Consider the following 24728-nt stretch of genomic DNA (forward strand, 5'->3'; position numbering starts at 1 on the left):
TCGATCAAGCGTTTAGTGACCTTTTTATGGAACATGACACAAAATCACTAGAGAAGATCTACAAGCCTCTTCTTATTAAGTGAGGTTTGGAGTTATATATAGAAAGTTAGAATTTTTTCAGGCACAGATAGATAAGGGTTATTTCACCGGAAATTATATTACATAGACATAAGGATCTAGTGATTAGGTCAATAAAAAGGTTATTTATATAAAAACTGACTAAAAACCGGCATTAAATTTGAGGTTTCATATTTATTGAATCAGGACCTTTGGGATATAATTGACCAATATGGATCAAGGAATAGGATATTCGTATCCAGATATACATGTACGGTCACCCAGCGAGGATTCGCTAGAAGGAAATGGAAGTAGATCAATGGTTGACGTAGGGAGTACGTCTTTAAAGCTGCCATCAATAGACGACGCGGAAAGCAACCGGTCATTTAGAAGAGAAGTGAGCTCAAAGAGAAGGCGGCCGTTGATGAAAGCAACCTCTTCTACAGGTAGATCGAACGAAAGTTTATTGTTGAGAATGCAAAGTAATCATAATACATCGGGCCCCAATACGCCTGTAATAGAAGAAACGTCGTTTATCAATAGGGCTGCACAAGAGCATAATTTTGAAGCATTAAAGGAAGGATTGGGATTTGCATTAGGAACGGCGGATTCGGGGGCTAACTGGTTTCCTGTAACACCTGACCCTAATTCGGGGTCAGATAAAGCCCAGAATGGGTCATTGGATAATCTCTCACAAGATCTTATACCTCCAGCAGAGGAAGGGTACACTGACACGATTCATTTGGATAATTTGAGAAATAAACGGCTATCTAACCCGTTCAATGGAGACAACAATAGGACGGCACATTTATCCCCATTTGATGATCCAACACACCACCAACACCACTATGACCCTAGCACACCTGTTTCAGACAGGGCATTTAGTTTTAGTGATAATGCTAATCCCGACCTTTTGGAGGCAGGTCACTTAACCCCAACTTCAGGGTCGGCTCCATCGCATTCAAAAATATCAAACGTACTTACTAGGTTATCAGATCGTATTGCAGGAAATAGGGCAGGTACCTCACCCACTACTACATCTCCATCAAAGAGCCATAGACGTATGAGTACTTATAGTGAAGGCAATACCCCGGTTTCTCCAATGAGTAGAACTACTCTGTTTTCACACTACGGGTCTGATTCGGGATCTAATAATAATAATAATGGGTCAGATACCAATTCTAGTGTTCCGCATTTTTTACCAGATGTCACTGTGACAGATGAATTTCAAAATGAAAACTTTCTTCAAGGGGCAAATGCGTCAGAGGGACTTGGGCTCTTCTTAAATAAGGATTCGTATTTGAGTACTGATTCCTTGCGAAATGACCAACCACAAACATCACCCATTGCATCCTCACCTAAACCAATATTACTGCAAATATCTCCACAGAGATTACGCACTGAAGATAACAATGTACGTATTTTACCTGAAAAAGGTAAATATACTGATACTAGAACCATGTACTTTTTTGGAAAATCTTTGAAAATCTTTTCTCCACAATCCCCTTTACGTTTACTTTGCCATAGAGTTTTATCTCATAGTTCAACCAATTTATTTCTATTAGTTTTGTTAGTTTTGCAAACTGCTTTACTTTCATACAGGCAATGGAATCCCATACATCTACGTGGTTATTATTACGCAGGATATAATTGGGCTGATTATATCTTGATTGTGATTAACGTAATTTATACGATTGAAGTATTCAGCAAGATCATTGCATACGGTTTTATTGACGATCGTGCTATGTATAAGGAGTTGGGTTTAATTTATCCTGAAAGTGACATAAAGAATCTGTACTTTAATCTGAAATATATCAAAGCCTTTTTACGCGCATTTGGATTATCGAGAATGGCACCAAAAAAAGGTGATAGCAAAAATATTGTATCGCACCATACTAAGGATTCGATCGATGCCATGAATGATTCAAACGAAGAAATTGACGTTAAAGAGATCAATCTTGGTGAAGAAGAGCCTACGAATACTTATACACGAGAACATAAAATTAGTAATCCATTCGTGGATCCATCTATGAGTATCCAAAAAAAATACAGCGATACTAATTTGCATAATGAGACATCTACCAATATTTTTGAAGAACACGATAGTGATAGTCTGGATTTAGTTGACGAACCTATTTTGAATTCCCAAAAATTCGATGCAAAGAACACTCTATTATTACCAAAATCAAGAGGAAGAAATATTGATCAACTTCATTTAAAAAGAGCATTCCTAAGAAATAGCTGGCATAGAATAGATTTTCTTTCGATGATATTCTTTTGGATTTCGTTATTTTTATCGATTGATCAATATGATAGTAAACATCATATCATGCTCTTTAGATCTTTGAGTTGTTTGAGAATTTTAAGATTGTGTAACTTGACTACTGGTACCACAACTATTTTGACAGCTTGTAAAATAGCTATTCCACAGTTAATTGATGTTTCAATCTTTATTTGCTGCTTTTGGTTATTCTTTGGAATTATTGGTGTCCAATCATTCAAATCTTCTTTTACAAGACAATGTGTCTGGTTTAATCCCGACGATTCAAATGATACTTACATTAACGAGGGACAGTACTGTGGGTCATACATAGATTTAGATGGAAAAGCTGTACCATATATTAAAAGAGACGGGCTTCATTCAAGTACTAAAAAAGGGTTCACTTGCCCTAAGTACTCTAAATGTATAAGTGGAGAAAATCCTTATGGCGGAACTGTAAACTTTGATAATATTCTTCAATCAATGGAATTAGTGTTTGTTATTATGAGTGCTAATACCTTCACAGATTTAATGTATGACACAATGAACTCAGATAACATGGCTGCATGTTTATTTTTCATATTTGCTATCTTTATTTTAACAGTTTGGTTAATCAATGTATTTGTTGCTGTAATTGTCGCATCTTTTACTATTACTAGAATGGAGGCTGCCGAAGAGAAGAAACAGAGGAAAAATGGAAAGAAGAAATGGAGGATTTTCGGTTCAGTGAACCAAGAAGTATCCTTGCACACAGAACGGGTAAATTTGCTTAAGAAACAAAATATATTCTTAAAGTACTATTATAAATTTGAGTTCATATTTGTTATTCTTATCTTTGTCAGTTTATTCGCTCAATGCTTTCGTGATTTCAATATGGACGACCATAGGCGTCATACTTTATATCGATTTGAGGCTAGTATTACAGGTATACTATTTGTGGAGATAGTGCTTCGTCTTGCGTTTCATTTCCCAAACTGGAGATTATTTTTTATATCCAGAAGAAACTGTTTTGATTTATTCTTAGCCGTTATTACTACAATTATTATAATCGGACCAGTTAAGAAAAAACTAGGTCATGCATACTACTGGTTAACCTTTTTTCAATTATTGAGATTCTATAGAGTGGTTTTAGCAACGAATATTACCAGAAAACTCTGGTTGAAAATAATGGGTAATTTCAAAGCAATTTTTGACTTGGCATTGTTCTTTTTCATTCTTACTTACCTAGCCAGTATTATTATTTCTAGGTTTTTTGAAGGCACCATACCGGAGTCTGACCTTGATGATATTGATTTTCCGATGGATACTCTCCCAAATGCTTTTATTGCTCTTTATGTCATAACATCAACTGAAAATTGGACTGATGTGTTGTATTATTTGCAAGAGTACTCCTCGACAACCTCTTCAAGAGCTTTTGGTGCAATGCTTTTAATTGGATGGTTTATAATATCTAATATGGTTATTTTAAATATTTTTATTGCTGTTATTGCTAAAACCTTGGAAGTCTCGGAAGAAGGCAAGAGAAAACAGCAGTTAATTCAATTTATTGACAACATGACAGAAAGATTGCAAAACTTGGAAAATGAACCTGGAATGTTGACAAAAATGAAGAATAAAATTTTTGGAAAAAGAGGTGTTAAGTATGAATTGGAAAAAGCTGTTGTTAATTTACTTTTGAGTGGTACTGCGGTTAATGATTTCTTGGAGACAGAAGCAGATGACAATGATATAGCTGATAATTCTGAAATTAAGAATTTGCCCAAATCTTCCTGGAAGCGATGGTTTCAAGTAAATTACTGGCGTACAACTAGCTTTTTTAGAAACCCATTTTATGCATCAAAGAGTAATAAAACTGAAATCTCCAATTTCGATCCAGCTCATTTTGCGCAAAATATTATTTCAGAAAGAAATATACTTATATCAAAACAGAATAAATTTTTGAAAGAAAATCCAAGATTCAATAGCGTGTTTTATGTTTTAGGACCACGTCATAGATTAAGAAGGATATGTCAGCGACTTGTCAAATCTAGTTTTGGTGAAAGAATAGACGGAGTTGAGCCAAATAAAACAGTTTCTGAAACTTTCATAATCGTAATGTTTTTAGCAACAATAGGATTGGTTGTAACTGCGTGTTATCTTACTCCCTTATTCAGAAGGGAAATGGTTTCCAAATACGGCTACATGAATTTCACATTTTACCTTGAAATTGGATTTGTTTCACTTTTCACAATTGAGTTCTTTATTCGAATTATCGCAGATGGGTTGATATTCACTCCTAACGCCTATTTGAGATCATCTTGGAATTTCATCGACTTAATAGTATTAATTTCGTTGTGGGTTGAATTTATTGCTACGATAAAAAATGACGGGAACTTATCTAGAATTGTCAGAGGATTAAAAGCCTTAAGAGCCTTAAGACTTTTGACTATTAGTGAAACTGCAAAAAATAATTTTCATAATACTATTATTTCTGGATTCTGGAAAATCATTAACGCTGCGATCATTTCTCTTTGTTTATTATTTCCATTTGCTATTTGGGGCTTGAACATTTTCAATGGAAGATTAGGATACTGTATTGACAATCAATCTTATGAATCTGGTTGTATACATGAATATGAGAATGAAGTATTCAACTGGAACGTGATGAGTCCTAATGTTTATACTAATCCCTATTTAGAATTTGATAATTTTGGGAATTCTTTCTCATCGTTATTTCAAATCATTTCATTAGAGGGATGGGTTGATTTATTATTGGACGTTATGAAAAGTACGGGTATAGGCACACCACAGGAAGATTTTGCATCTCCATTTAATGGATTTTTTGTTGTATTATTTAACTTTACGAGTATTGTGTTTATTTTGACATTATTTGTCTCGGTTATTATAAGTAACTATTCCAAGACCACAGGAAGAGCATATATGACAAAGGACCAAATTTCTTGGTATCAGGTTAAGAAATTTTTAGTGCAGGTTAGACCTTCGAAGAGAAAGGACTTCGACCTGTTATCATTATTTCAGAAATTCTGCTATACTATGACTGTAGAAAGAAATACATATTGGCATGAAACTTTGAATTTTGTTTTGTTCATGCATGTGTTAGCTTTGTTATTAGAATGTTATCCTTCATACGATGGATTGGATGTATTCAGAGCTGTGATTTATATGATCGCAGCTCTGTTGTTCTTGATTAATGCGGTTATGTTACTTATAGGACAAGGTCCTAGAACTTTCATAAGATATAAATGGAATATTTTTAATCTTTTTATTTCTTCAGGGGCATTCTTAACTACAATTATTTCATTTTTTGTTGACTCGCAAAATGCATTCCTCAATTTTAATAAATTGTTCTTGGTTGGTATTTTAACATTTATTATTCCTAGAAGTAATAGATTAAGTGAATTATTGAGGTTTGCTTCTGCTAGTTTACCCACATTAATTTCTTTATCGTTCACATGGATTATTGTTTTTTTGGTCTTTGCTATTGCAATGAATCAAATTTTTGGTCTAACGAAAGTAGGACCAAATACATCTAATAATATCAACTTAAGATCAGTACCGAAGGCTTTAATTGTACTTTTTAGGTGCAGTTTTGGAGAAGGCTGGAATTATATTATGGCAGATTTTACATTAATTGAGCCATACTGCTCATCAGTTAATGGTATAGATGATAGTGATTGTGGTAATAGCCAATATGCTTATATCTTATTTATGCTGTGGAATGTGATATCAATGTACATATTTTTGAATATGTTCGTTTCATTGATTATTGATAGTTTCAGTTATATTAATAACAGATCCTCCTACAGTCATTTAATTAAACGGGAGGAGATTCGAAAGTTCAAAAGGGCTTGGCAAAAATTTGATCCAGAAGGATCAGGTTATATCAGGCCCTTTGATTTACCTAAATTTTTACATTCATTGGATGGCGCTTTAGCCTTTCATTTTTATTCAGGTTCACTAGAAATTCCCGTTTTATGTCGTCAGTGGTTTAAACGAAATAACAAAGATGATCCTTATGATGTAACTGTCAACTATAAGGAAATTGATCGAATATTAAATTTGATGGATGTACCCAGAATTAAAGAGAGACGTAAATTATATGAAAGGTTCATGGAAGAAGCTATTATGAATATGGAACTTAGTGGAGACCCTGGAATTTCGTTTACCAAAATTATCTTGCAATTACCATTGTATACGTCATTTGAGGCTGGCCAATGTCTTAATTTAATTGACTTCTTAGATCGTCGTCTCTTAGTGCAAAAAGTTGAGAAAAGATTACATACAAAAAGAGTGTACGAAACAATCGCTGCGTATGCATGTCGTTGGAAATACGTGAAGAATAAAAAGCAAGGTATAAGGGATACTGATATAGATTTCGGTAAAGGCCTTAAAAGGAATAGTTATTTAGCTAACGAAAACTTAGAAGTAAATGCTCCTTCTATATTTGTTACTGATACCAACGACAGTTATGAGGCATATGACGATGAAGAAGATGAGACCTTTCCTTTAACAAAATCATCAGGGTTTATGGAGGATGACGAAAATGAAAATGAAGGAACAGCAAGTGGGATCTATGTTCCAAAATCACCGTTGCATATTTATAATTCCAGAAATAGGACACACAATCATGATTCTCCTGGAAAACAACACAAAACAGAATCCCCACCTAAGTTATATATTCAAATACCATCATCTCACTCAAAATTAGGATCTAGTCCTTCAAGTCCAATTGAAGATGCCATTAACATATCGCCATTTCTTAATTCTGCTAAGATAGATGATGATGCATTAGCTAACGTCTCTTTGATAGACCTTTCAAATCTTGGCGAAACGTTAGAGAATTCCGAATGGGGTGAGGCATTCAGAGAAGTTAAATCTGACAGGAAAACTGAAAAAAACAAGGAAGCAAATAAAGAGGACTAAAAAACAACTTATATCACACTTATAGAAATTCATTCAAGAGATTATTTATAATTTCTAATATACACTTTTTTACTTTATATAATTAATCTGTTTTCATATCATTCAAACCTAAATCTTCATTTTGTTCGTGGGTTCTTTCAAAGTCTTCAATGACCATATTAGGGTCGTTTTCTGGTGCATAAACATTTTGGATATAAGACGAAGCCAATGGGTCTTCCATGATCACCGTAAATCCAATTTTTCCTTCAATGGCATCTTGTAATCTAGCGAAGAAAGTTGTCCACCTTGTTTTGGTAGAATCATCCATGGAGTCTGACGTTTGCGAAAATACTCTTCCATGTAATTCTTCGTAAACCTGTGTTAACAAACCTTCGATAGTTGTAAATCTACCACCTAAGGTACCTGGAGTTAAATCAAGATTTAACTCAGGAATATTTAAACCGCATGATTCACCCTTCAAAATATCTCTAGCCAAATCTTCTGGATCACTTACCTTTAAGGTGACTCTTCTACCATGAAGAGGAATTTCACCCCCGGTTTTGACTTCATTGGACTTATAACCACAGTTATCACATACCGTAGACATGATAATAACTTCTTTGAAATGAGGAATATTAACAGTTTTCATGTGAGTTTCACAGGACTTAAGACATGAGGAACAAGTAGCATGGAAAGTTTGCACTTCATTTTCTAAGTTTTCAATTTCACTAGCATCAGAAATGAATCCCGAAGTCTTAGGATTATTGGCCAACGATGACGACACATTCGTAGCAGTTGCAGCTTTTTTACTTTCTGATTCCAATTTACGGTGCTGGGCAACTTCATCAGCCGAAATCAATCCTAAAAAGACATTTTGCTCAGCAGTTCTGTTGTATTCATACATTGACCACTTATGAGATGGCTCATCTGGAAGGTATTCAATCCACGAGTTACCAGCTGGATCATCGACAGAAAAGGTCAAAGGTAATGTATTTGGTTCCGCATTAATGAAAGAATTGATTTTAGTAATGACTTCATTGATTTTCTCGTATACTTCTGGTTGAAGCTCCTTTCTGGCAGCTTGGTCTGATTCTAAATCAGATACCATCTCATTTAATATCCCTTCAATGTTGGATAATTGCCCTCTCTTGGGTGGAATCTCAATATCTAACTCATTGAACTTGCAAGTGGCAGTTTCAGACTTGACAACCTGTCTATTAAAGTCCTTCTTATCTTCTAATTTCAACACATAACGAGATCCTTTTTCGGAAATCTGTGCTGCTGGCTGGATTTCTGAGTTCTTGAATCCACAGTGTGGACACTCAAATGACATAATAATGATTTCTCTAAAGAACGGAATTCTCGTCAATAACAAACGAGTAGTTCCATTCTTGTGACAGTTCATACACATTGACTCAATTTCTTGAACTGGGTGTCCCTCAGCATCTGCTGCTCCGGTTTGGCTAACACCGTCTTGCGATGGCATATTTCCGACTTGTTCTCCCACATTGGAGAAAAGTTCTTTGTTCTCTTCTGACATACTCAAACGTTGTTTCTTCTCCTCTTGGCTCGAACCTAGTTCTTCTGGTCTTTTCATTCCCTTTATACTTCGAAGAAAGCACTCTTCTAGAATGATCCAAGCTCATCTTACATCGTGAAGATTGAAAAAAAAATTTTAGTAAGCAAGTCACGTGAAAATCGTCAATTGCCCGTACCAAACTTCTTACATCCTGGGCATAACCTGAAGTAGCAGGCCCAGGGCAGAACATGTCATATGGCCAGCTTCAGGACCAAAATAGATCCCTCTTCTAACCATATTGTTATTTGTCCAACACAATTATGGTGCACCCCAGCATATAAGAATGCGACCATCTGTAGCCACATATTTACCGAAACACGATTAGCTTGACCCCGTAGTCCGATAGAAGCAATGCACACGATGCGTCACGTATAACCTCTGGATCCATTATTTCAGAAAGATAGAGTAAGTCGTAATTGATGCCATACCGAATCGCATTCTATAATGCCACAAAAGACCGCGACACCAACCTTAATTAGATACGGCAAGGGCCATGCAACCAGGATTATTTGAGTTACACCGGTCCGTATTCCACAGTACGGCTCTTTTTCTCTAGTGAAGTCAGGTTCGCAGCATGAGGTCATCGATGGTTGCATTATAGACCGTCTTGGACAATCATAACTATGGTGGCGATTTTGTGTCACAAGTCACGCAGTTGTCTGATGCCACAGAAAATCAATAGATTTTGTATGCTTTGTTAGTATTTTCTAGCATTTGTTGGTATTTATTTGTATATATAGTCAATAATTGCTCGAGATAGGTCATACATAACCTTCAGTGGATTAATCTGCTTCTTAAGAAAGTATTTATTCGAGAGCAAAATACCATTAGTTTGCGCCGGTACTATTAAGGTTAATTTTGGAGATAATTTTAGACAATAAACTAGAAAGGCTTTATTTGCATAAAGTAAGAGATAATTTGATAATAAGGAGTCGGGAGTGAGACTGATACAAGAGATGAATTTACAAGATATTTGCATTCCTAAGGATACAAAATACGAGCACCAGACGCCACTGCTGTACTCGACTACTGAGAGTTTCGACAATATACTTTCCAACAGTGTATTACCAAGCAAGCAGTATCTGTCTAGTAATGAGAGCGGAGATGGCTCTGTGGGTACTAATGAGCATAATAATCAAAGTCGTGGGAATAGTGAGGATGTGAGAGAAATCAGCACAGTGGCTCAACCATCGCATCCAGAGAGTAAAGTTTCGGTGGTGACACCATTTTTGGTGAAGCATATTAGCGATCAGTCCATGATACCCAAGGATAATTTTCATCGGTACTGCTACAGACATAATCCGGATGTGACGTGTAATAAACAAACTGACGAAGTCAAGATGAAGAAAATACAGAAACAAATGGAGAAATTGCCTTCGAGAGACCAAGAAGCCATAAATCATGTATGGTCAATTTTCAGCGCCGCACCTGACCCACATAGATCGTTGATATTACAAGGTTTGTTAAGCCAATGCTGTTTTCCCCAATTATCATTTATATCGCAAGAGGTAAGCTCATTAATTAAGATAGACTTCATTTCTACCTTGCCAATGGAAATATCGCTAAAAATATTGTGTTACCTTGATTGTGCATCTTTATGTAATGCGGCACAGGTATCGAGAAAATGGAAATGTCTTGCTGATGATGATCGGGTGTGGCACCACATGTGTGAACAGCACATCGATAGAAAGTGTCCAAATTGTGGATGGGGATTACCATTAATGCATATGCAAAGAGCGAGAAATATGAATTACGATGAATATAACAACAAAAAGAGAAAGCTTGAGAATGTGGAGTCATCAAATGGCTCTAACAGTTCGGAGGTGGAATTAGAGATTAAAAGGATGAAGGTTACACGTGATGAACAGGACAAACAACGGAAACTCTTGAAGAAAAGGCCATGGAAATCGGTCTATAGCGAAAGATTTAAATTGGAAAAGAATTGGCGTAAGGGAATATATAAAATCAAAACATTTGAAGGGCACACAGATGGTGTTACGTGCTTGCAATTTAATAGAAAATATCTTATGACTGGTTCATATGATAATACTGTTAAAATATGGAAAGTGGAAACTGGTGAGTGTTTGAGAACTTTGACTGGACATACACAGCCAATAAGATCGTTAGTGTTTGATTCTCAGAAATTGATCACTGGAGGCTTGGATTCAACGATAAAGGTATGGAACTACCATACTGGTGAATGTATTTCAACATATAGAGGCCATGACGCAGCTGTTGTCAGTGTTGATTTTCTGAATAAAACAATTGTTTCCGGTTCTGCTGATCACACGGTGAAGGTATGGCATGTTGATTCAAGAACATGTTACACACTAAGAGGACATACGGACTGGGTCAATTCAGTGAAAATTCATCCTTTATCAAATACAGCGTTCAGTGCTTCTGATGATACTACCATTAGAATGTGGGACTTACAAAACAATCAATGTTTGCGTATATTTGGGGGTGTTGAGAATAACGGGCATTTGGGACATGTCCAATGTGTGATTCCATTAATTTATAAAGATAAATTAATTCAAGATAATAATGAGAGTGATACGGAAAATAATGGAGATTCAACCAGTAATGATTTAAACTCTAATCAAGATTTACAAAATGAAGAGATAAATAATATTCAATTACCTGGCAATAAGAATTATCCAACACATTTATTAACTTCATCACTTGATAACACCATTAAACTTTGGGATGTCAGAACTGGAAAGTGCATTAGAACTCAATTTGGCCACATTGAAGGAGTGTGGTCTATTAGTGCTGATACATTTAGGATCATCAGTGGTGCCCATGACAGGTTAATTAAGGTTTGGGATTTACAAAATGGTAAATGTTTACATACTTTTGGAAGTAATTCGATTGTTAGTTGTGTTGGTTTAAGTGATTCGAGGTTTGCGGCTGCTTTAGAAAATGGGTGTGTTAAAATGTACTGCTTTGATTAAATAAATGAATACGTACGGCTATAATTTAAAAGGAATTCTAGCTTCTAAGCTATTTGTTTTATTTTATATTATTATTTTTAGATAGTCTTAAACAATATAACAAGAATATTTGATATTAAGCATATATGTAGAAACAAGTTCAAGGATCTATAAAACATGTTTGGAATTGAAAGAAAGAATGAAATGCTATGAGAAAAATACTAGCTAATAATTCTATAATTAAGACAATTAACAAGAGAAAACAATAGAATACAACGGTTGAAGAAAACAGCCAACTATTTAAACAGCCAGTGCCTATGCCCTTAAGATTGATGATACTGTTAGAGAATTGTTATTTCTGTTGGACTTTTCTTTACTAGAATTAAGTCCTTTTTGAGACATATCATTTTTTGGTACTGAAATATCACCATCTGATTCAGCAATATACATAGACTCTTTGGACTTTTCGTTCCTATTTGAATTCGTGGATGATGAACTCTTTGGCGGAGAATTAGTCAGTAAAACATCAGAAGAATTGGTATCATCTTCAGGGCTTGTTGAAAAAAAGCAATATGTATCAAGTAATTCCCTATAAGATTTAGTGTCCAACATATTATTTCTGAAAGAGTTGTCATCTTCTCTGGACTTGAAATCCTCTTCGTTACGATTCAAATCGTATACTTCATCTTGACTGTGAGAAAAATTCTTTGAAGGTGATCTATATGAGGTTAATGTATCAGTGGAATAATTATGTAGAAAATCGTTTTCATAGTTTGAATTGTTAAGGCTTGATAACAATGGTGACAGTAAATAAAAATCATTATTGACAAAATCATTACTATTTGAAAAATCAGATGAACTACTTTCTATGCTATCCTCTGCTTTCTTTGGCTGCATTTCTAGTTGTGAATCTGATGATCTTCTCTTTAAATACGACGACGAGTATTTAGGTTTGTTATTATGCGCCCCGATCTTGGAGATACTTGATCTTGTCGTTTTCGTTATTTTAAGTAGGATTAAATCATAATTTTTCGAATCGTTATTGTCCCAGAACTCTAGAGAACTGGCATTATATTTTATACAAAGACTATAATGCTGCTCTTGAGATTTGTTACCATTCTGAACTTTATTTCCCGGCATCCTGAAGCTATTAAATAAGGAATCCAACGGAATTCGAAAAATAAATCTATCATAATTATTGGATTTTAATATTTGAGGAATATCAGGAACGTAGATTGTGGGAATTTCAACAATTGTGCACCAATTGTCCAAAGTATACCTAACTGTAATCGACTTTTCGAATGCTATATTCTTAACTGCGATATGTCCTAGTAAGAACTTCTTATCAACACTGATGAATATACGTTCCAAAAATACTGGTGACTTACGGACTTTTATTTGATTATCATAAGATAATGGTGGAAAATTTGGAAGTTGCAAATCCCAAGATACCGACTTATCATTATTGGCACCAGGGAAAGTGGTGGACCCTGACGAACTCAAATCAAGAGTGAAATAATCGTGATCACTGTCCAAATCTGCGTAATCATCTTCATAGTCATCATCATCGTCATTTTCATCATTTTCATCATCTTCATCATCACTACCTACTTGAAGCCTCTTAAAACTACCCTCCACACCTCGCAAAGTGGGAGAATTCGACGCAGAAATGGCGGTCGGTCTATCTTTCTTCTTGAAATACCGAATATCATTGTCCCCACCAAAATGGACTTGTTTATAAGTTGGGGTAGTTGGTAAGGAACGCGATCTTTTCTCATCAAAATACGAATTACGACTATCCTTTAAAGACAGTCTTAAAAACTCGCCAGATTTCTTCCGTACTAATCCGTGATTTTCATAGTTCTCATTGCTGGGAGATGTATCTGCTGTGTCTCCTTCGCTTGCAGAGGCAGATTCGTTTGATATATGTGAGTTCAAAATGCTATTAGCACGCGTAGGGTCCGAAGCCTGAGCAAATAAATCGCTAGATCGGCTGGGTTTGTTTATAAATTTTAAGGATAAAAGATTCTTGTTATCCTCTTTGAGAAGGCTAGGTCTAAATGGAAATCCTTGATGTTTTTCACCTTTGTGTGTATTATTATTCACATCTGCTTCAGTGTTAGTTCCGGACTTTTTGCATGCGAAACTTCCGTTATCACTAGTAATTTTACTTGTGTCAGTTCCGTCTCTGACGTCCCTGTCGATTGACATTGTAAATGGACGATAAGACGAACAGGTTTAACTTCTACTGTAAAATTTCAATAAGATATATATACTAATCCTCAAATGTGTTATAAATTATTGCTTTCCCACTTAGCCGCAAAAAATTCGCTTAGTAAATTTGTAGTAATGTAAATAACTATCACACAACTAATATTTACTTTTAAACGGTAAAGGTATTTCTGTACCTCTATACTTTTACAACGGAATATGTCACCTTAAGTTAAGGGGATTGATTTATGCCTTGAACCCAAGGACTTAAAATTATGATAAATCGAAGAATCTATGTACATGTAAGTTATTCATATAAACCATATCGGAACGGAAGAGTTCTGATCCTAGTTATTCGGATAATAATCAAATTTATAGATGCCATTGTAGCAACTACCAAATGAATAGCATACAGCACCACCACCGAGACATATAACAGAGTTCCCAATTTCGGCTTTTCCAAAGCCGATAAAAATTGGGGGATGATTTACCCAAATATCACGATCAATTTCAATTGGATGTAACTTGGAAGTTATTATATCAAAAAGAAGAATGGTATTTTGCTGATTGAAAATATCCAATGGCGATACACCGCCTATAATAAGCAATTTATTGTCAGAGAATAATTTGCTTTGACATGATATTCTCAGAAGGTATGAATGTTGATATATGACGTCCACTACGATTGTATCTTCTTTAATAACAAATCTGTACAAGCAGTCATTAACTGTTGGAATAGTTGTATTTACCATACCACCTAGTATAAGTCCAAACTCCAATTCTTCATTGTAGACCATAGAGCAACTGAATAAGTTAGGAATAGAGCCTTCAATTTTCAACGATTTGTATTGTTGGCTTTCGCAATTATAAACTAAGAATAGTTTAGTAGCCATATCTTTAGAGTTTTCTTGTAAACCTCCAAATATCAATATATCTTTGCCGGATAACTTCACAGTAATATGTCTTGACCTCTTCTCTGGCAAGTCTTGTAGTTGGGTCCAGTTTTCTCCATCCAATTTATAAACATCCAGAAAGTACTGATCAGGTCTGGACCTCCCTCCAATTAATATTGACTCACTGTTATTAAGCGCTGTTAATGTATGACACATTCTAGGCCCTGGCTCATCTCCTTGGACCGTTTTGACTTCAAGGTGGCCTTTTTTTAATGATAATGTTTGTCCCGTACGAGTTTGAAATAAACCACCATTGATTAAAACTTCATCACCTACACCTGTGATGGCTGCAAACTTTGATTTTAATAATTCTGAATCATTCGAGTCTTGATAAGAAACGTTAACTAATGTAGACGGTTCGTCAAGTTCTCCTCGTGCAATTGGTTTGTCGTCGTAAATAAGCACTGGTCTGTTAGTAGCGTGTACAATAACGTAATGCTGGCAAAATATTATAAACTCTTCCCATTCATCAAATTCTTCAATGTCTTTTATCTTGTGTTTTAATTGATCATCAATGAGAAATTTCCAATTCTCAAATAAATCTTTGATTTCAACATTTTGATAGTAATTCTTGAAACGATTTACCTGATCGGTCTTCAAAGGATATGTCTGAACGCATTGTAACGGACTTCTTAAATGATTAAAATGATATAACATCTTTTGTGCAAATGCATGGGATTCACCAGCAGGTAAGATCTGCTCCAATATTAAGAAATGTGAATTATCCAATTTAGCCGAGTGCTCTATTATAGGATTTGCATATTCTGGCTTCATATATGCTAGCGACACTTCTGCAACAAATATTTTAATGCATGGAGAATCGCCTAGCAAACGATTCAATTGTTGTTTATATAAGTTTCCATCTTTTAAATCACATCCAACTAATTTATAATTTTCAGTCATAAATGGTACTACTGATTTCTCGATTGAAGTATCATTGACTTCTTTCCCTAATATAGACAAAATTTCGGGCGAGCTTTTAATCATTTCTAATTTGTTTGCAATTAATTCAGGATAATCAACATCTAAAAAGTGCAATTTCACATCAGTATTAGTCTTTGCAAATTGGGTTAAAAGCTGAAACGGTAACGGATCAAAGCCACATCCCAAATTGACAATAGTCACTTCTTGATTAGCATCTTCTCTAGAGTCAATTATTCTCAATATCATCTGCTTAATCGATTCCATTCTTATCCAATATCCTCTATTAATAGCAGGGGATCTTCTTTTTGGCTTTTTTACAAAATATTTGAACCATTCTCCCATTTCAGGGTTCAATTTTGACGTGTAAATCATCTCAACTGATCTTTTCGATACTATTGATGAATTATTTGTTCCCTGTACCTGTAAATCATCATATTGTTTTCTTCTTCTATCCTTTTCAATCTTTTTCCGCTGTCTAGCGAGCTGGTTTTTATCTAATGAACCTTCTGGCATCGCTTAATTCTTCTAGTTTTGGAACTATCGAAGAGTACTTACGACTAAGTTCATAGGAATTTTTTAACTTTTCACATCTTCGCACGTGATCGCATCGCATTATAAACATCGATGGAGTTGATTCTATAATACAAATATATACCTATATATACAATGCTATGTAGACATTGAATGCAGCAAAATAAACTATAGAATAATAGCAATAGAAACATTAGAAATGTTTAAAGGCTTCTTTCAATTCTATATCCACTTGACTAGGATTTATGTGCTGACACCTAGTCAAAAATCTACAAGCTGCTAATGTAGCCTTCAAATCTCTTGCTGAATCTGAGGTCTTTTCGTTTTCATCATCTTCAGCTTCGTTGGTCTGTTTGATACCATCTCCACATTTTAACCAAACTTTACCGTTTATTCCAATAGCAATTTCAAACTTACATTTTGTAGATAATTTTTCAAGGAAGATGGAACTTTGATTGAATAGCAACTCTCTAGCAAAATTTAAATTAATATTAAAAATGTAACCTGATTCATCCAATAATCCAAATCCACCTTCCTTACCAGTAATAGGATCAATGCATTCGAGTTCAGTGTCTATTTCCGGAATTGCTTGCGATACTCTAGCATACACTGCTTGTCCAGTCTTTAGATTTGGCCTGTTTTTCTTGGAGGCATTAGGAAATGCCATCATTGATAATTGAACGCTCGTGGAAAAATACTGCAACTGGACTTTATAGCTTTCACCAAAAACACCTACAATAATACCAATAACAAAGTCATTGGTTTGCGGTATGTATCTTTTTGAATTAGAATCTGTGAATATGACTGTATTTGTATTTTGCTTATTAGTTTTAACATTCAATATCCCAGCTGAAGCTGGAATTATTTCTTGAGTTTGAGGGTTCTTATATATACCCGGCCCTATTGTGGTTTTGGTTGTTTTAGTATCCTTTAGAATACTATCTCCCGGTATAACTAAATTGGACACCATTCTTATAATTCTACGGAAAATATTCTTTCTCTGCTAGTTAAAACAAATTCACTTACTTATAAGAACAGTTGTCTCATCACTAATTTTTAAATGACACAAAATGGCAATGGCAGTAAACGTATATAATCATTCATTTGAGCTATACATGTATATTTAATGGAACAGATTCAACCTATGAAAGCTGGTACAGTTAGTATTTGATCGCTTCTATATATCTTACAGTTCCAACACAATTAATTAAGCTTTGTAGGTTTGACCTCCTCGTATTATTTTTTGATTACTCACTTACTGCAAATTTTGCTTTCAAAAATACTAAATTTGTAAAAAGTAATGAACCACGAATTAAGAAACATGCATTACTTATAAGAACATATATTCTTTACTATAAACGGCTAATCAGTCATTTGATGATTAAGATAGTAATTGACCAGCTCCTGAATGGTCTAAATAGAATTAGAAACATTTATCTTCATTAACACTAATTTTCCGGTTCTTGACTTTATGCTCTATTGACGGAATGCTGCTATCAAACTTTCTTTTAGATGACAGAATATGCGGTTGACTTACTCTATTTTGTAAAAAATTCACTGCTTGCAAATCCTGATTATCAACTGGTTGAGAAAGAAAGTTTAGCGAATCTTCAAACGACAAATCATCCATTTCATCCAATAGGTTTTCATTCACAATATGTGTTCTAGTTTGATCCTCCGATATGGCAAACTCCCTCTTCTTTTTATTTGAAGATTTTGAATCAAAAATAGGGCTGCTGGATTCTATTGGATCATCGTCCAATTCCTGATCCTTGAATGAACTAGTTTTGAATTCACTTAGCAACTCTTCGATATGTTCTTTTGTATTTAATGCGTCTGGAATGTAAATTCTTTGTTTATCAGTGTGAGATACTAACTTTGGATTTTTAACTATTGGTGTAAATGCTATGCTATAAGTATGATCTTTGACAAGTGAATTTCCCTTGTCGTCTAGGATCATATTAATAGATGGCGTAAAATATCCAGTTCCCATTGCATTCTTGTTTCCTTTAACAATAATAGGCTTATCCAATACAACTAATATCTTATCATGAAATAGTTTATTCGACATTTTCCGAACTATATTGTCATCGACACTTGATGTCAAATTAAATATTTCATAAAATAAGCCAGTCAGTTCAGGAATTCCATAACACGATATATGTTTCCACAAGTATCTTAACATCATTAGCAACTTCAAATCTTTATCAAGCTCATTATTAGTTAGCATACACGAATAGCATTTGAAAGTATGAGCAGAAAGTTTTATATATTTGGAATGATTCAAACCATAGCAGCACGAATGAACTTGTCTCAGGCAAGTACGACAAGTCAAGATTGCAAACCCTTTCATTGATAGTTTAATACGTGAAGCAGACGCCCAGCAATTGCATTCGCAAGTGAGTTTGAAGATCCCAGAATAGTACAGCTGAGATGGAGGAACTAGCTGAGTAGAATGGACATTATCAGGCTTATTGGAAAACAAGTATTTGTCCAATGATAAAGAATTATTACTTTTAGGGAAATCAATTTGATTATCAAAGTTATGAAGATCAGAATTATCATCGCTCTCTTCTATTACATCAAAAGGATCCAAATTTATTGGGTTTTTAATCTGTGATCCCACATTGGTTAAAATTCTAATATTCACGTAATCATGACCTGTGTCGAGCGTACCAATATTATTATTTGAATTTTCCTTATCAACAGTAATAGTAGGAGATTCCAAGTCGGAGGCATCCTTAAAGAATGAAGGCTGGTAATCCCTAGGGCACTTTTCATTAAACAATAATCTTACTGATACATGTTTCTTTTCAGGTAAAGGACCAAACGTTTGTGTTAAAACAATTAATCGTTTGATTAGTTGTTGTACCTTCTCTCGAGCAGTCAATTCAGGCAACGCTTCACATTTCTCGCCATCGTTAATACCAAACGAAATATTCCCTTTATTATAATCAAACTTGAAGATGTATGTTTCACTCAATTTTTCTGGCTGATTCTCATCGACATATATGCCAAATTGGAGCGCCAGTAGATATTGCAAACTGAGAGCATTATTTACACCACATTCAATCCAGCTCTTAAACATATCAGCTTCTTTTGAAATTCCCTTAACTAAATGCTTTGTTTTGACAAAACTACTCTTAATATGGGGCATTTCACTGCAAATAAACTTCTTATCAACATAGTTTTCATCACTAAATATATTCCTCAAAAATGTAATACAATTTAACGAAATCGAAACCAAATCTTTTATAAGTGCTTGGGATTGTTTGGAATTAATTGCCTGTTTCAATTCAACACTTTTTAATTGTGCTTGCATTATAATAATTAGAATAAGGATATAAATAATAAGTAGTATGCTATTGTTTGTATAGGAGTTATATTTGGCTGCAAAACTGTGACAATAGTGACTGACCCGATGAAAATTGGCAGGCCCCCTATTCGAATAACAATATATAGAGAATGAAAAATATGTTCAATTAAGCATTGTACACTGAATTAGAATTGTATTGAATTTATTGAAGAGGTACAAATACGTTCTTTAGTGAAACCTATAACAGCTAAAAGTTGATTAAGAGGGTATTAGAATGAGTCAGGACTATCATACTAGAAAACTCGGATTTCTTGAAAAGTATTACGTTTGTAGAAATGTGGAGCAATATTCTAAAGATATAAACGTAACTGGACAATATAATCATTATATTGACAAAGTATTGTTATCCAATGCACTTAGAACACTTATTTTGAAGAATCCATCTTTGGCTGTGAATATTTACCGAGATGGAGACCTGAAGTACGATGAAAAACTGAATGGAGAAAATTTTACAGTGAGGCCAGTGGAGGAAATTGCTTTCAACGATGTTGTAACTTTCGAGACTGTAGAAGAACCCTTTGGGGAGCTTTTATTGAAAAGATTGAATGGAGAAGCGAGTCATGTTAATGATTCGAAGCCATTATGGAGGGTAAAGGTGTTCGAATCGACCTCCGATAGGAAGCAATATGTTTCATTCCACTGCGACCATACCCTTTTTGATGGTAGTTCGGTCACACAATTCCATAAAGACTTGATTGTAGAGTTGGCTTACCATTCTAAGGATCAATCACTAGAAATACAGGAAACTTTGTTCAATTACACAGCAGATTGGGAATTATTGCCGCATCTTTTAGACAGTTCGGACAAGATTGTTGATTTATACAATCCTTCCATATTACTTACCTTACTGGAGTTTGTGCTGAAAATACTTTTGCCAAAATGGTTGTATGATGGATTTTGGTCTTTTTTTTCGACCAATGTGGAACAAGCTCCACTTTACACCCATAATACAACCAGAAAGGAAGCCGAGTCAAATATAAGACATATTAACATCACGCCAAAGGACGTAAAACGCCTCCGTGCATTCTGCAAGTCGCAAAATACAACCTTGACTCCATTCATAGCAGCAATTGCTACGTATGCCCTCCAAGAGACTGTCTTTCCAGCAGTGGCAAAACACCCATGCTCGTGTGAAATCAGTATTCCTATAGACGGTCGGAGATATTTTCCGGAAAAGATAGAGGACACCAAATACGGTCTCTACATGGGTGTGCTCTCAAATAAAGTGGCCCCTATAACAGATATTGCCTCCTCTACAAACTCGCTTACTGCAAATTTGACAGCTGGTGTGGCTGACAAGTCGCCTTTCAGTTTCGTAGGCCTCCTCAAATACGTCAATTACTGGAAATTTCTCGCCGATAAACTCGGTAAAGCAGATTCGCGCCTGACCCTCGAAGTATCGAACCTTGGGCTCCACCTGATCTCTCACAACGACTGGTCCATCGACAATATCTGGTTCAGTCAGGCAAATGGTATTCTCACCCATTTTTGCCTTTCAGTCATTGCAACGGAATCAAGTGGCCTTAACTTACTGGCCAGCTATTTCGCAGAACTTGATTTGGTGCAAACTTCACTGGGAAAACTCGTTATCGACGAATTCATGGCTTTGTTTTCTGCAAAACTCTTGGAAAATGTTTAGATCTCGCTTAGCTACAATTCCTAACACTTTTCACCAGGCCCGATTCTGCCCCTTTATAGAGCAACCCATATATAGTCTGCAATAACGAACATTGTAATAGAACAATTAACTGCACCGAATAATATATAATTACGTAATCAGCTGGCGAGCATTGTGTTTTGCGGTCATTGATGGTTATAAGCTCCTATGGAACTATTAGTTGATATGATGAAACTAGTACGGTAATTATAAAGTCGTTGAAGAAAGTAGAATACTTTAGTTGAAAAGATCAAGTTAAAGCATAGAAATAATAGCTCAAGTTACACAGCAATGTCACATCCAGCAGCTAGTGTTAAATCTATATTTAGTGGGAAGATGAATATAGATACGCCCGATGAATTAGATCCGTATGAATATTCCAATAATAACAGCTACGACAATTTTTCACAGAATGATATTGAAAACGATGATATTTCGTCAAAGCTTAGTCAAGAATCGAATTATAGTGTCAATTCCAAGAATTTGAAAGCCTTGGCCAGCATGCAGCCTAATGGGAAGACAAATGAAAATCAGTTTTATAACCAAAATTCGTTCACTAATGTTTCAATAGTTTCGTCGGGGAGCGATTACCAACAGAACTATGTGAGCTCGAGTGTCAACTCACCCAATGTGGCATTAAGTGCTGAATCAATGGAGGAAATGAACCATAATTTGGGTCCCTTTGAATCATACTCTAGGCCATTGTCTCGCAATTCTACTACATCGTGTCTTTCAACTACGGCCACTAAGGACGGGATTGAAGGTAAGAAATTGCATAGACATGGTCCCACGCAGTATTCGAGCAATATAATTGCCAATATGATCCAAAATTCGAATCTGTATCCACCACCACCTCCTCCACCTTCACAACATATGAATAAACATAGCTACACGAATTCAGGAATGGCAAGTCCACCTATTAGGCCATATGGACAAAAATCTTCTATGACCAATTCGCCAATGGCTGAACAAGATAGAGATGGTGTTTCTATCACGCAATCCTCAATTAAGAGCACCAACGCAGAAGTTGATGGTGAAACGGAAGATAAAAAGAACATTAATATTGAGAGGTACCCAAACTCTATTCCTCCTGTAACTTTAAACGAAAAAATCAATTTGTTGAACACTGATCCAATAAACCACGAACAATAATCCCACCTTTATATATCTGGCTAGGGATGCTTTTTTTTTTGCGGCGACCACATCCAGGTGATGTCAGGCGTCGATAATACGTTATTCTTTCATTATGCTTGTCATATAATTAAGATCTTTATAGTTTCTTTTTAGTTAAATGTACATTAAATCAAAACTTTAGCCATAGTCACATGACCCAAGTTAAGCGTTCAAGGAAATTTGTTGAACTACAATTTTTCATCTCCATAAATACTATTGTTAGCTACACAATTGACGATGCTTAAATTAACTTCCAGAGTGGGTCCAAAGAGACTCTCATGTGGATTAAAATCATCTACTTTAAAAGTGAGTCCAACATTGCTTTCTAAAAAGTTTCAATCTACGCTCAACTCTAAACCTAATGAGGTGTACACCAAGCTTTCTGATTCCGAAGATCCAAAAAGACACCAGTTTTTCCAATATACGTGGGGTTCGTGGATGAAAAATGATCAATCAGAAAAATCTAAAAGAGAAACCAAATTTTCTATTGAAGGTATAACAAAATTATTGCAAGACTTGAATGTCGAACTGAAAAATCCAAGAAACATTGACAAGAGTGGCCAACCTTTTGTCAAAGCTCCCAGTCAAATAAAAGATGGATCATATGTATTGACTCAAAACTTAACTTCAAACTTAATCGGTAAGGATGACTCATTATTGGTTAAATCCATTGTTAGTATCCATGAAGGTAAGCATAACAGAATCTATAAAGTTACGTTATCCACTGGAAAGGAATTAGTGTTGAGAATTCCATATAAGTTAGAATCCGAATACTCAATTTCACAAAAGATTAAAAGTGAGGTTGCAACTATGGATTTCTTAAATTTAAAATTGGGTGCAAATGTTCCTAAGGTTGTTGCTTATGGCGCTAACAAAGTGAATTCCTTACAAAGTCCATTTATTTTAATGGAGTTTATTGAAGGTGATTTATTGATGAAAAACTGGGACCCATTAGTAGCTGATGAAACAGAAGGATCTCAAGAAAAATTGAAATCCGTTATTGAACCAATTGCCGCATTCCAAGAGAAGCTACTTTCAATCACATTCAATAAATTCGGATCATTGTACTTTAATGACGATGTAAGCGTTTCTGATCAATCTACGTTACCATACAACGGTGAGGAAAATCCATTACTCACAAAGAGATGGAGAATTGGACCAAGTGTTGAAAAATCGTTTTCAAAAAATAAGAATCAATTATCTGAAAAGGAAATTAATCAATATAATAAGTCTATTGATTCTGATAAGCCATTGGAAACTATCTCATCTGTTGCAGGAATTGAATTAGAAAATCTAAGAAATAGATTAGCTTTGGCACAAGCAGATTCAGCTAGTAAAGTTGAAGATGTCGATTTAATTCAGAAAATGATCAGTACCTTTGAACATTTGAATACAATGAGTTCAAAATTATTCAACCCTAAATCTAAATCTCTTATGAATGCTGAAGAATTATTTAAACCAAGATTATACTGTCCAGATTTGGATCCGTTGAATGTGATACTTAATTCCAATAAGAATAACGAGCCATATTTCGTTGACTTTGAATACACCTCCATCAAGCCATTTATTTTATCTAGTTACCCAGCATTTGTCGGTTACCAGGGTGCTAAGATCTATAATTTGGAAGAAGATATTCCAGGTTACAAGGAAATGGATGAAGTTGAAAAGCAGCAATACCAATTTATGTATTATAAGACCAGAAATGAAAGATTATGGGAGCTTGAATTGAACTCAAGAAGACATGATTTGATTGCCGTCGCTTCTCCACACGTTAAAGTTTTAAAGAGCCCTTACGTCCAAGCCTTGGATTTCAAGAATGATAAAGATTACTTGTATATCGAAGGCTCTATTGTCCAATTACAAGCAATGTGGGAAGCGTACGTTGCTAATGAATTGTGCAATGCTACTGAAACCAAATTTCCAATCGACTTCACAGCCGAATACTTAGATGAACACCAAAAGGACATAGAAAATTATCAAATGGAAATTGTGTCCACTCCATTTGCTGCTACTGGTGGATGGGTTCCTCAAGATATGTTCGATAGCTTGGCAGAACAAGGAATAATTGTTAAAACTGAGGATGGTGATTTCAAAGTGGAAACAGAAAATGTTTTGAAGGAATCTGAACAAGAATCCTCATAGATAACAACCCGAAGATTGATTTTATATTAT

General features: G+C 35.1%; 10 protein-coding genes across 10 annotated transcripts; 5 read left to right on the forward strand and 5 right to left on the reverse strand.

Moving 5' to 3' along the window:
* Nucleotides 1-289: 289 nt before the first annotated feature.
* Nucleotides 290-7240, forward strand: CCH1 (Cch1p; the record flags this gene model as incomplete). The annotated part of the gene is made up of 1 exon (XM_015612010.1): nucleotides 290-7240. One exon carries the CDS (start codon nucleotides 290-292, stop codon nucleotides 7238-7240), a length of 6951 nt encoding a protein of 2316 aa, XP_015467159.1.
* An 82-nt stretch (nucleotides 7241-7322) lies between these two features.
* On the reverse strand, nucleotides 7323-8816 carry ZPR1 (zinc finger-containing protein; the record flags this gene model as incomplete). Its single annotated transcript, XM_015612011.1, has 1 exon — nucleotides 7323-8816. The coding sequence occupies one exon, from the start codon at nucleotides 8814-8816 to the stop codon at nucleotides 7323-7325; it is 1494 nt and encodes a 497-aa protein (XP_015467160.1).
* Nucleotides 8817-9754: 938 nt separating this feature from the next.
* Nucleotides 9755-11752, forward strand: AC631_03183 (ubiquitin-binding SDF ubiquitin ligase complex subunit; the record flags this gene model as incomplete). The annotated part of the gene is made up of 1 exon (XM_015612012.1): nucleotides 9755-11752. The coding sequence occupies one exon, from the start codon at nucleotides 9755-9757 to the stop codon at nucleotides 11750-11752; it is 1998 nt and encodes a 665-aa protein (XP_015467161.1).
* A 294-nt stretch (nucleotides 11753-12046) lies between these two features.
* AC631_03184 (uncharacterized protein) lies at nucleotides 12047-13942 on the reverse strand (the record flags this gene model as incomplete). The annotated part of the gene is made up of 1 exon (XM_015612013.1): nucleotides 12047-13942. One exon carries the CDS (start codon nucleotides 13940-13942, stop codon nucleotides 12047-12049), a length of 1896 nt encoding a protein of 631 aa, XP_015467162.1.
* Nucleotides 13943-14289: 347 nt separating this feature from the next.
* AC631_03185 (tRNA methyltransferase) lies at nucleotides 14290-16332 on the reverse strand (the record flags this gene model as incomplete). The annotated part of the gene is made up of 1 exon (XM_015612014.1): nucleotides 14290-16332. The coding sequence occupies one exon, from the start codon at nucleotides 16330-16332 to the stop codon at nucleotides 14290-14292; it is 2043 nt and encodes a 680-aa protein (XP_015467163.1).
* Nucleotides 16333-16543: 211 nt separating this feature from the next.
* Nucleotides 16544-17320, reverse strand: AC631_03186 (exosome non-catalytic core subunit; the record flags this gene model as incomplete). Its single annotated transcript, XM_015612015.1, has 1 exon — nucleotides 16544-17320. The coding sequence occupies one exon, from the start codon at nucleotides 17318-17320 to the stop codon at nucleotides 16544-16546; it is 777 nt and encodes a 258-aa protein (XP_015467164.1).
* Nucleotides 17321-17773: 453 nt separating this feature from the next.
* AC631_03187 (uncharacterized protein) lies at nucleotides 17774-19672 on the reverse strand (the record flags this gene model as incomplete). Its single annotated transcript, XM_015612016.1, has 1 exon — nucleotides 17774-19672. The coding sequence occupies one exon, from the start codon at nucleotides 19670-19672 to the stop codon at nucleotides 17774-17776; it is 1899 nt and encodes a 632-aa protein (XP_015467165.1).
* Nucleotides 19673-19940: 268 nt separating this feature from the next.
* Nucleotides 19941-21365, forward strand: AC631_03188 (uncharacterized protein; the record flags this gene model as incomplete). The annotated part of the gene is made up of 1 exon (XM_015612017.1): nucleotides 19941-21365. One exon carries the CDS (start codon nucleotides 19941-19943, stop codon nucleotides 21363-21365), a length of 1425 nt encoding a protein of 474 aa, XP_015467166.1.
* Nucleotides 21366-21674: 309 nt separating this feature from the next.
* On the forward strand, nucleotides 21675-22535 carry AC631_03189 (uncharacterized protein; the record flags this gene model as incomplete). Its single annotated transcript, XM_015612018.1, has 1 exon — nucleotides 21675-22535. The coding sequence occupies one exon, from the start codon at nucleotides 21675-21677 to the stop codon at nucleotides 22533-22535; it is 861 nt and encodes a 286-aa protein (XP_015467167.1).
* A 258-nt stretch (nucleotides 22536-22793) lies between these two features.
* Nucleotides 22794-24698, forward strand: AC631_03190 (uncharacterized protein; the record flags this gene model as incomplete). Its single annotated transcript, XM_015612019.1, has 1 exon — nucleotides 22794-24698. One exon carries the CDS (start codon nucleotides 22794-22796, stop codon nucleotides 24696-24698), a length of 1905 nt encoding a protein of 634 aa, XP_015467168.1.
* Nucleotides 24699-24728: the final 30 nt, after the last annotated feature.

This window comes from Debaryomyces fabryi (assembly GCF_001447935.2).
Source record: "Debaryomyces fabryi strain CBS 789 chromosome Unknown contig00065, whole genome shotgun sequence".
In the NCBI taxonomy this organism is placed as follows: Eukaryota; Fungi; Ascomycota; class Pichiomycetes; order Serinales; family Debaryomycetaceae; genus Debaryomyces; species Debaryomyces fabryi.